The 11,313-nt window shown below is 47.7% G+C and overlaps 2 protein-coding genes across 3 annotated transcripts; one reads left to right on the top strand and one right to left on the bottom strand.

Moving 5' to 3' along the window:
• Window positions 1-2,473: 2,473 nt before the first annotated feature.
• Window positions 2,474-3,142, top strand: LOC137795365 (mucin-20-like). Its single transcript, XM_068592777.1, has one exon. The coding sequence runs from the start codon at window positions 2,474-2,476 to the stop codon at window positions 3,140-3,142; it is 669 nt and encodes a 222-aa protein (XP_068448878.1).
• Window positions 2,931-10,944, bottom strand: plppr3b (phospholipid phosphatase related 3b). 2 transcript variants are annotated; one of them, XM_068593120.1, is made up of 8 exons: window positions 10,456-10,944; window positions 8,208-8,289; window positions 7,853-8,038; window positions 7,581-7,707; window positions 6,432-6,627; window positions 5,920-5,977; window positions 5,248-5,421; window positions 2,931-4,733 (listed from the first exon to the last, which is right to left on the bottom strand). In XM_068593120.1, the coding sequence occupies exons 2-8, from the start codon at window positions 8,286-8,288 to the stop codon at window positions 3,363-3,365; spliced, it is 2,193 nt and encodes a 730-aa protein (XP_068449221.1). In that variant the 5' UTR covers window position 8,289; window positions 10,456-10,944; the 3' UTR covers window positions 2,931-3,362. The 2 variants fall into 2 exon arrangements, with proteins under 2 accessions (XP_068449221.1, XP_068449219.1); XM_068593118.1 differs by lacking the exon at window positions 10,456-10,944 and adding an exon at window positions 9,019-9,586.
• Between the last annotated feature and the right edge of the window lie 369 nt (window positions 10,945-11,313).

Genomic DNA, 11,313 nt, shown 5'->3' with positions numbered 1-11,313 from the left:
GGTTAGTATTGTCCTGGTTAGTGTTAGTAGTGTCCTGGTTAGTGTTAGTAGTGTCCTGGTTAGGGTTAGTATTGTCCTGGTTAGTGTTAGTATTTTCCTGGTTAGGGTTAGTAGCGTCCTGGTTAGGGTTAGTAATGTCCTGGTTGGGGTTAGTAGTGGCCTGGTTAGGGTTAGTAATGTCCTGGTTAGGGTTAGTAGTGGCCTGGTTAGTAATGTCCTGGTTAGGGTTAGTAGTGGCCTGGTTAGGGCCAGTAGTGGCCTGGTTAGTAATGTCCTGGTTAGGGTTAGTAGTGGCCTGGTTAGGGCCAGTAGTGGCCTGGTTACTAATGTCCTGGTTAGGGTTAGTAGTGGCCTGGTTAGGGCCAGTAGTGGCCTGGTTAGTAATGTCCTGGTTAGGGTTAGTAGTGGCCTGGTTAGTAATGTCCTGGTTAGGATTAGTAGTGGCCTGGTTAGGGCTAGTAGTGGCCTGGTTAGTAATGTCCTGGTTAGGGTTAGTAGCGTCCTGGTTATGGTTAGTCCTGGAGGACATGAAGGAGTCTGTTTCCTCTGAGCAGCTCGTCGCCATGAGGCTGGACTCGGTCCTGGATGTGAACTGGATCAGTGCAAGTTCACAGCTAACGCTTTATTGAAGATTTATATTTAAGTGTCCTCTGGAGACGGAGAGGGAAATCTCCCGCAGTCTGCCTGTCTGTGAACATCTCACCAGGCTTTCATCTCTCAGCACTAATTGGTGGGTTTAAGCAGACGTCCTGCGGGAAGAGAAACGCCAGCAAAGTGAAATTATGAAGAAAAAGAGTCTCAAGATCTTTAAAATGAACAATCAGAGAGAAAATGAAGAAGCTCCAGTTCCCCTGAAATAATAAAAATAATGCATTTGATTCATATCAGGCTAGAACTCAAAGACATCATAAACAGCTGTACAAGAAAAACAAATGAATAAAAAAATAAAACATAAAGCACACAACCACACATTAAAAGCTATTCTGAAGAGTTTTGATTTGCCATTTATATATATTCCATATACACTAACTTGTACACAGGAGAAACTAACCTTTTCTGAAATGCTGATTTATTTATGAATGATTTGGAAGCAAATGAGGAAATGTGAATAAGTTGCGATGAAGAATAACTTTTATTGTTGAGCTTCCATCACAGCGAGCATGCAGCATCCATCCTCTTATTTTCACAGATTAAACTTATTTTTATAGCAGCAGTTATTTTCTTTTCATTGGTCACAAAATGTACAGATTCAAGATCAATGACTTCATGTTTCTACATTCAGACGGAAAAGATGAGAAATCCTCAGATGAGTTCTCAGGATCAAAAGACTCTTCGTCTCAAAAGGGGAAGAGGACGAACACATGCGACGCCACACGAACACATTAACGGTGCTGGCTCGTCAATATATATATATATATATATATATATATATATATATATATATATATACATATATATATACATATATACATATATATATATGTATATATATACATACATATACATACATACATACGTACATATTATATATCATTATATCACATTCATATCAGTCTTTAATAAAATACTTCTGTTCTTCTGTTTTGTTATCGAGCATCGAGGAGCAAATAATATATAACATAAAAATAATAACATACTCTGTAATATTACACTTTTATCCTTAATAATTACACACATTCAGAATCACGCACAACAACACTCCGAACAGACTTCTTCGACCAATCAGGTCGCACACCAACAAACAAACATGCTGAGAATCACGATAGCAACCAAACCATCACAATAGCAACAACACTCTGGTAATATACAATATAAATACATATTACATAGTAATATAAATATATACATATCCAACAAAAGTTTGTAAATGAGTGGTCGGTAGATTATTTCTCTAACAAAGCTTTGCATGTGTGTATGGGTAAACAAACAGCTTTTCAGATGAACGTTACTGACAAGAAGCTTCGTTACAACAGAGAAATAATCTGATAAACACTCATTTACAAACTTTTTGATCGATGTATATTACTATGTAATATACAATCAGTGTCAGAGCGAGAGGGGGGGGGGGCTTCAAGTATCGCAGGTTGCCGCCTGACAGCCTTAAGTGTGTGTCAGCAACACTCCTAAAGCATTATGGGAAGAGCGGCTGAGGGAAACCTAACTTTCTGTGAAGACTGAACTTTATTTTGAAAGGACATGATGACGTCACCAACATGAGCTAAACCAACAGGTAACGTGGACTTGTATTATATAACAGTGATAATATTTTATCATAGTATTATACAATAGTAATAGTATTATATCATAGTAATACACTATTGAGCAACACCTCGAGCAGCATGATACTGAGCACAGGCGTCCCTCAGGGCTGTGTGCTCGGGCCACTGCTCTTCACCTCGCTGACTGCAAAACCACCTGGAGCACCAACACATTGACAGAGGACACGACGCTGGTGGGTTTCATCACCAAGAGGATGAGACCCGCTACAGGAAGGAGGTCAGCATCACCTCCACCCAACAGCATCACCTCCACCCAACAGCATCACCTCCACCCAACAGCATCACCTCCACCCAACAGCAACACCTCCACCCAACAGCATCACCTCCACCCAACAGCATCACCTCCACCCAACAGCAACACCTCCACCCAACAGCATCACCTCCACTCAACAGCATCACCTCCACCCAACAGCATCACCTCCACCCAACAGCATCACCTCCACCCAACAGCAACACCTCCACCCAACAGCATCACCTCCACCCAACAGCATCACCTCCACCCAACAGCAACACCTCCACCCAACAGCAACACCTCCACCCAACAGCAACACCTCCACCCAACAGCATCACCTCCACCCAACAGCAACACCTCCACCCAACAGCAACACCTCCACCCGACAGCAACACCTCCACCCAACAGCAACACCTCCACCCAACAGCATCACCTCCACCCAACAGCAACACCTCCACCCAACAGCAACACCTCCACCCAACAGCAACACCTCCACCCAACAGCATCACCTCCACCCAACAGCAACACCTCCACCCAACAGCAACACCTCCACCCGACAGCATCCGTATTCATGTCGGTTGACCTGGTTTCTGTTTGTAAAGAGTTCTTGGATTCCGTGAAAGGCTTTTAACGTTTTGAATAATTATTCAGTGAAGGCTGACGCTGAGAAACTTAAAGTATATACATATTTTATGTTGAGTAAACTGTCCCGAGAGTTGAGCCAGCAAACCCGACCCTCCTGGATGGAAACCTTTATCTTTTCCATCAGCCCAAGAAATGCAGAGCAACGTGGTCCAAGTTGCTGTCCAGGGTCAGTGCTAATAAGGCTTTTGTCTTAAAAAGATAAGACACTAATCCTTGAACCTTCGTCCCTGCAAACTCTTATAATAGTTCTCCTGTTCAGTCTGGTTACGAATCTCTCGATCCAACAGAACCAGTGCTGTCTTGCGTCTCATGGCTGTCTCCCTGCGCTGAGTGTCTTGTGTCTCCAGGCGAGGGCGGGTCGCATCATGGCTGCCGGCGCTGCACGGCGAGGCGGACCGGTGGGGCCGGAAACTGCTGCCGCGGGCCGCAGAGTCTCCTCGGTTCAGGCTGTTGAGGTCGTAGGCGTCTCGAGGGTCGCCCCCATTGGATGCCCCCGTCCACTCCCACGGGGCACCGTTACCTGAAAGGGGCGGGGCTTGAAGAGGGGGTTGGGCTTGGACAACCGGATGGTGAGGGGCGTGGGCATCCACAGTGACGATACCCGAACCCTCCCGCTGCTCAGAGGGGGGGCGGTAGTGAGGAGAGTCTGCTGTGGAGGAGGTGCCGGAACAGGTGGAGGTGGTCTCAGAGGACCTGTCACCCGAGGAAGAGGAGGGGAGGAGGCCCTGCTGCTTCGACATGGCGATGACCTGCATGAGTCGTGGCTGGTTGGTGGCGCCGCGGCCCGAGCTCTCTCCACTGCTCTTCTCTCGGATGGCGAGCCACTTGGCCCGGGTCAGGGCACTTTTTGGGGATACTGGTGGGGGTCCAGCTTCAGGAATCTGTGGTGGTCTGGGCGTTGCCACAGCTTTGGCCCCCCCTGGAGGCGGAGTGGGATTACGACTAGAGGCCGCCCTCCCAGACTGCACTGCGGCCCGGTAAATGGGGGCTTGAGACCCCCCCTCGTCTGTCCCCACAGAGCCTTCCTCAGATCCGTCCTCGTGGTCCGTCTCGTCCCGGATGCTCAGACCTCTCATCTCCATGGACTTTTGCTTCCACTCCGTCACCAGCTGCTGCGACCGCATGGGGTCCATGGGAACCTGCACGGCCTTCAGACGCCGCTGCACCGGCTGGACCGGCTGCACCTGCTGCACCGGTTCCTCTGGACCCGGGTGGGCCCCCAGCACCCCATCGACATTCATGCTGGCTCTGGGCAGCGTGTTGCTGAAGGTGAGCATGGTCTCCTTGCCCATGGGGCTGCGAGGAGCCAGCAGCTCCACGTCCACGCTGGCCCTCTTCAAGCTCCCCATAGAGGCCTTCTCCCTCTGCAGGGGCCCCAGGCCCTCCAGCTGGTTCAGGGGGGCCGGAGCCGTCGCTATCTCGTCGTGACTCTCCGAGGCTGAGGCGGGGCCCTTGTTGTAGACGGACTCGTGTCCTCGCTCAGTCAGCGCTCGCAGAGGGTCCTCCTTGGGCAGCGGGGCCGGGGGGGTCAGAGTGATGTCATCAGAGGACTGGAAGTTGGCCACGGCGTGAAACGCCTGAAGAAGAGAATCATCTTTAAGTTTAAAGCTGAGTGACGTCACACTGAAGAAACCTCAAAATCAATGCTGCGTTGGCCTGTAAGCCTTCTCTGCTGGCCGAAGCACAATTACAAAGTTATATTTTATCATTTGATAGTTCTTCACTAATCCACTCCATGTGTTCCAACGACGTCCTCATGTCATCGCTGCTGCTGCACATCGCTTCACGAGGGGTTCGCTGTCTAATGAAGCGCTATGAACCTAGTTAGTGTATGAACCAGGTTAGTGTTCAAACCTGGTTAGTGTAACCTGGTTAGTGTATGAACCAGGTTAGTGTTCAAACCTGGTTAGTGTAACCTGGTTAGTGTATAAATCTGGTTAGTGTATAAACCTGGTTAGTGTAACCTGGTTAGTGTATAAATCTGGTTAGTGTATAAACCTGGTTAGTGTAACCTGGTTAGTGTATAAATCTGCTTAGTGTATAAACCTGGTTAGTGTAACCTGGTTAGCGTATAAACGTTTTTGCTCTCACCAGGTAAGCAGCGACGAAGGCCCCAATGAGGAAGCCGGCGTGCACGTCGATGGGATGGCTGCGGTGCTGCGTGACCTGAGTCAGACCGGCCAGCGCCGCCGCCATGCAGAACCCGAACACCAGAACCGGCTTCAGCAGCTTGGTGCTGGCGGAGAGGGTCGAGTTGAAGTACATCTACACACACGGAGGCATGTTCATACATTCATGATAAAAGTGTACACACACATTAAACCCTTCATAGCTTCTCTGCGTATATACACATACATATATATGTGTGTATATATATATATATATATATATATATATATATATATATATATATATATACATATATATATGTATATATATATATATATATATATATATATATGTATATATATGTACATATATATACATATATATGTATATATATCTATATATGTATATATATACATATATATACATATATATGTATATATATGTATATATGTTTATATATATATATGTATATGTATATATATATGTATATATATATACATATGTACATATATATATATATATATATATATATATATATATATATATACATATATATATAAATATATATATGTATATCTTCTCATATATATCTTCTCTGTGTAATCCCTCATCTCTGGACTTTAGTTGGTTTAAACAAAGAGGAGTCGCGCTCACAGAAACATAAACAGCAGCGAAAGCAGACAGAGTTGCATGCTGGGAAGGGAAGGTTTTCCTGTGAAGACAGAAGAAAGGTGAATCAAAATCGTGTTAATCACTGAACATGACCTGAACAGGTGACTCACCTGGCGGCCATGATGGCGTGCTGGTCGTGACCTGAACAGGTGACTCACCTGGCGGCCATGATGGCGTGCTGGTCGTGACCCGAACAGGTGACTCACCTGGCGGCCATGATGGCGTGCTGGTCGTGACCCGAACAGGTGACTCACCTGGCGGCCATGATGGCGTGCTGGTCGTGACCCGAACAGGTGACTCACCTGGCGGCCATGATGGCGTGCTGGTCGTGACCTGAACAGGTGACTCACCTGGCGGCCATGATGGCGTGCTGGTCGTGACCTGAACAGGTGACTCACCTGGCGGCCATGATGGCGTGCTGGTCGTGACCTGAACAGGTGACTCACCTGGCGGCCATGATGGCGTGCTGGTCGTGACCTGAACAGGTGACTCACCTGGCGGCCATGATGGCGTGCTGGTCGTGACCCGAGCAGATGTCTGTTGTGATGTAAGCGTTCCTGTCGCAGGACACGCCGGCCGCCGTGTAGTTGGGTTTACACACAGTGAGGAAGAACGGGGCGTGGTAACCTGTCGACAGCTGGATGACGTCAGTGACCAGAGCCGTCGCACACAGACCGAACACATGCACACCTGCAGAGACACAGGCAGGTGTGAGGACCGTGATGTCAGCATAGAAGCTGTATCTACAGGTGTAGCTACGGGTGTAACTACAGGTGTAACTACAGGTGTAACTACGGGTGTAACTACGGGTGTAACTATGGGTGTAACTACGGGTGTAACTACAGGTGTAGCTACGGGTGTAACTACAGGTGTAACTACAGGTGTGACTACAGGTGTAACTACAGGTGTAGCTACGGGTGTAACTACGGGTGTAACTACAGGTGTAACTACAGGTGTGACTACAGGTGTAACTACAGGTGTAGCTACAGGTGTAGCTACGGGTGTAACTACGGGTGTAACTACAGGTGTAACTACGGGTGTAACTACGGGTGTAACTACAGGTGTAACTACAGGTGTAACTACGGGTGTAACTACAGGTGTAACTACGGGTGTAACTACAGGTGTAACTACAGATGTAGCTACGGGTGTAACTACAGGTGTAACTACGGGTGTAACTACGGGTGTAACTACAGGTGTAACTACAGGTGTAACTACGGGTGTAACTACAGGTGTAACTACGGGTGTAATTACAGGTGTAACTACAGGTGTAACTACAGGTGTAGCTACGGGTGTAATTACAGGTGTAACTACGGGTGTAACTACAGGTGTAACTACGGGTGTAATTACAGGTGTAACTACGGGTGTAACTACAGGTGTAGCTACGGGTGTCACTACAGGTGTAGCTACGGGTGTAACTACAGGTGTAATTACAGATGTAGCGACAGTTGTAATTACAGGTGTAACTACAGGTGTAATTACAGATGTAGCGACAGTTGTAATTACAGGTGTAACTACAGGTGTAATTACAGATGTAGCGACAGTTGTAATTACAGGCGTAACTACAGGTGTAATTACAGATGTAGCAACAACTGTAACTACACATGTAGCTACAGGCGTAGCTACATGTGTAGTCGATGTCGTACCTACGAAGCGCACCGTCCTCCTCAGGAAGGAGTTGAAGTTGCAGCCTCCTGCGTTGATGCTTCCTTCAGGTCGGCGGAGCTTCAGTCTGGACTGCAGGCAGTAGATCAGACCCTCCACCAGCATGATCTGGTACACCAACCAAACACACCCTCAGGGTTTAGGTTCAGAACACTGATCACCAAAAACACAACAGGACCATAAAAGACCTGATCCTACCCCTAGAGGACAATGTGTGTGTGTGTGTGTGTGTGTGTGTGTGTGTGTGTGTTACAGAAGCAGCCGGTCCAGCGAAGGCGAGGCTCAGCAGCATCAGCAGAGGGATCAGTTCGTCGGCTCCGTCTACGTACGGCATGCTGAGCTCTCGGTCGTAGCAGCGGAACCCCACCTGAGCCGGCTGCACCACGTCGGTCAGCTCCAGGAAGTACAGAGACACCATAGAAGAAGCCACGATGGGCAACTACAGGAAGTACAGAGACACCATAGAAGAAGCCTTTAACCCCGCCACCCAGAACATCCATATTCATAATTTCCTTCACTCTCAAACCAGCAGTGACACATCATCATCATCCCATCATCATCATCATCATCATCATCATCATCATCATCATCATCGTCGTCATCCTCACCTCCACAAAGTAGAAACATGGCAGCAGAGTCAAACTGTCCTTTGGAGGTTTCTTCTTCATCTTCTCAGAGTTCATCATCATCCTGTAACACACACAAACTAAATATAAATCCCTCTTCATTTTATACAGAATATATAGATATATAATTTAATAAATCTCACTGGTGTCTTATTGGTCCAACTAAAGAAAAACCAGTTAGCAAACTCTGCAAAAATATCACTTCAATCTTCCTCTACCGGTTGTTTGAGGAGGCGTTGCCCTGTTGCTGAGACACCGTACCTCTACAAATCTACAACGAGCTAACTTCTGAGCTTCACTCAACACATTAAGGAGAGAGTCCAGAACGGACCGGTGGCATAAAACCCTGTGAACCAACGCCTCCTCCTAAAAGAAATCTTGGGAGTTGACCAAAGACATGAAGGTCCTTACAGACATAAAAACCCTTAAAGACATGAAGGTCCTTACAGACATAAAAACCCTTAAAGACATAAAAACCCTTAAAGACATAAAGGCCCTTAAAGACATAAAGACCCTTACAGACATAAAGGCCCTTACAGACATAAAGACCCTTACAGACCTAAAGGCCCTTACAGACCTAAAGACCCTTACAGACATAAAGACCCTTACAGACATAAAGGCCCTTACAGACATAAAGACCCTTACAGACCTAAAGACCCTTACAGACATAAAGACCCTTACAGACATAAAGGCCCTTACAGACCTAAAGACCCTTACAGACCTAAAGACCCTTACAGACCTAAAGACCCTTACAGACATAAAGACCCTTACAGACATAAAGACCCTTACAGACCTCATTTGAGCCCTCCTGAAAGACAGTCGCCTCTTTGTTGTCCTGAATAAAAGCAAGTTCCAGCCAATGGTCCAGAACACTGAGCGCTTGATCTCTGCAGACGATTTCTATGGAACATCTCAAGAGAACCCGTTGGAAGCAGTAGAACCAAACCTCACCACAACCTGAGAGGAGCTGCTCCTCTACTGTGACATGCAACCCTGCAAAGAGTCGCGTTCCTGCACCTCAGAAACTGAAGCCACCGACCACTGAACACAGTTTGAAGCACGGAGGGACCCGGATCCACCATGATCTACTGGTTCTGTCCATGTCCACCATGATCTACTGGTTCTGTCCATGTCCACCATGATCTACTGGTCTGGTTCTGTCCATGTCCACCATGATCTACTGGTTCTGTCCATGTCCACCATGATCTACTGGTCTGGTTCTGTCCATGTCCACCATGATCTACTGGTTCTGTCCATGTCCACCATGATCTACTGGTTCTGTCCATGTCCACCATGATCTACTGGTTCTGTCCATGTCCACCATGATCTACTGGTCTGGTTCTGTCCATGTCCACCATGATCTACTGGTCTGGTTCTGTCCATGTCCACCATGATCTACTGGTCTGGTTCTGTCCATGTCCACCATGATCTACTGGTCTGGTTCTGTTCATGTCCACCATGATCTACTGGTCTGGTTCTGTCCATGTCCACCATGATCTACTGGTCTGGTTCTGTTCATGTCCACCATGATCTACCGGGCCTGTTCAGAACCACCATGATAAGATAAGCAACCTCCACCTTCTTGCTGGCGTTGCCATGCCGATAATAAAGAGTATCTTCATCATCTTCATGTTGACATATTTATAATAATAATAATAATAATAATAACCAATGATCAAACCATCTTCATCTTCTTCATCAGTGGACAGACACACACACACACACACACACACACGCACACAGACACACACACACGCACACAGACACACACACACACACACACGCACACACGCACACGCGGACACAGACACACACACACACACACACACACGCACACGCGGACACACAGACACGCACACACACACACAGACACACACACACACACACACACGCACACACGCGGACACACAGACACGCACACACACACACAGACACACACACACACACGCACACACGCACACAGACACACACACACACACGCACACACACACACACACACGCACACAGACACACACACACACACACACACACACACACACACACACACACACACACACAGGTAAACGTTGATCAGAGGGTTATTGTCTAACTGCAGCTTCAGTTAACGTGCTGCAGAATACACGCGCGCACGCATGCACGCACACACAAACGTCCTCACACACGTGCGCGCACGAACGTCCCGCGCTCCCCCCTAACACGCGCACGCGCCCACAGCCTAGCTAGGTCTCACCTCACAGCATCGGTCCTGTGATTCCTCTCACGTTCCTCCTGCAGCGGCAGAACCCGCAGAACCCGCAGAACCCGCAGAACCCGCAGAACCCGCAGAACCCGCAGAACCGGACCCGCTAAAGAGCCGTGACACCGGACACCTGCTGGTCTGCTGAAGACCCGGTTCCGGTTCTGGTTCTGAAAGACCCGATATAGACCCGGTGTAGAACCAGTGTAAAACCGGTGTAGAACCAGTGTGGACCCGGTGTAGACCCGATGTAGACCCGGTGTAGACCCGATGTAGACCCGATGTAGACCTCTTCTCCACCGAAACACCGCGAAGCCGCTGCGACGCTTCTGTGGCTGCGAGACCTGCTGATGTGTGTGTGTGTGTGTGTGTGTGTGTGTGTGTGTGTAGAGAGAGAGAGAGTGTGTGTGCGTGTAGAGAGAGTGTGCATGTGTGTGTGTACAGAGAGAGAGAGAGAGAGAGAGAGAGAGAATGAATGTGTGTGTGTACGCGTGTAGAGAGTGTGCATGTGTGTGTGTAGAGAGAGAGAGTGTGCCTGTGTAGTGGGAATGTGTGTGCGTGTAGAGAGTAAGTGTGTCAGTGTGTCTATATGTGTGCCTGTGTGTTTCGTTGTGTTTGTCTATGTGTGTGTCTGTGTGTGGTGTCTTTGTGTGTGTCTATGTGTGTGTCTTTGCGTGTATCTTCGCATGTGTCTACTTGTGTGACTATGCATGTGTCTGTGTGTCTATGCTTGTGTATATGCATATGTATGTGTGTGTCTATGCGTGTGTATGTATATGCATGTGTGTGTCTTTGGCTGTGTATATGTGTGTGTATGCGTGTCTGTGCGTATCTATGTGTGTGTGTATATAC

This window comes from Clinocottus analis, unplaced genomic scaffold (genome assembly GCF_023055335.1).
Source record: "Clinocottus analis isolate CAN_PGR_092001 unplaced genomic scaffold, fCliAna1.0.p SCAF_28, whole genome shotgun sequence".
Lineage (NCBI taxonomy): Eukaryota > Metazoa > Chordata > Actinopteri > Perciformes > Cottidae > Clinocottus > Clinocottus analis.
The sequence above is the reverse complement of the archived record's forward strand: the minus strand, read 5'-3'. Positions and strand labels throughout refer to the sequence as shown.

Coding starts and splice junctions, on each gene's coding strand:
- LOC137795365 (XM_068592777.1), top strand. CDS start 2,474: ATGAGACCCGCTACAGGAAGGAGGTCAGCATCACCTCCACCCAACAGC.
- plppr3b (XM_068593118.1), bottom strand. Junction 8,039..8,207: donor CATGTTTCTACTTTGTGGAG/GTGAGGATGACG, acceptor TACTTCCTGTAG/TTGCCCATCGTGGCTTCTTC. Junction 4,734..5,247: donor CCTTCGTCGCTGCTTACCTG/GTGAGAGCAAAA, acceptor TCTCTTCTTCAG/GCGTTTCACGCCGTGGCCAA.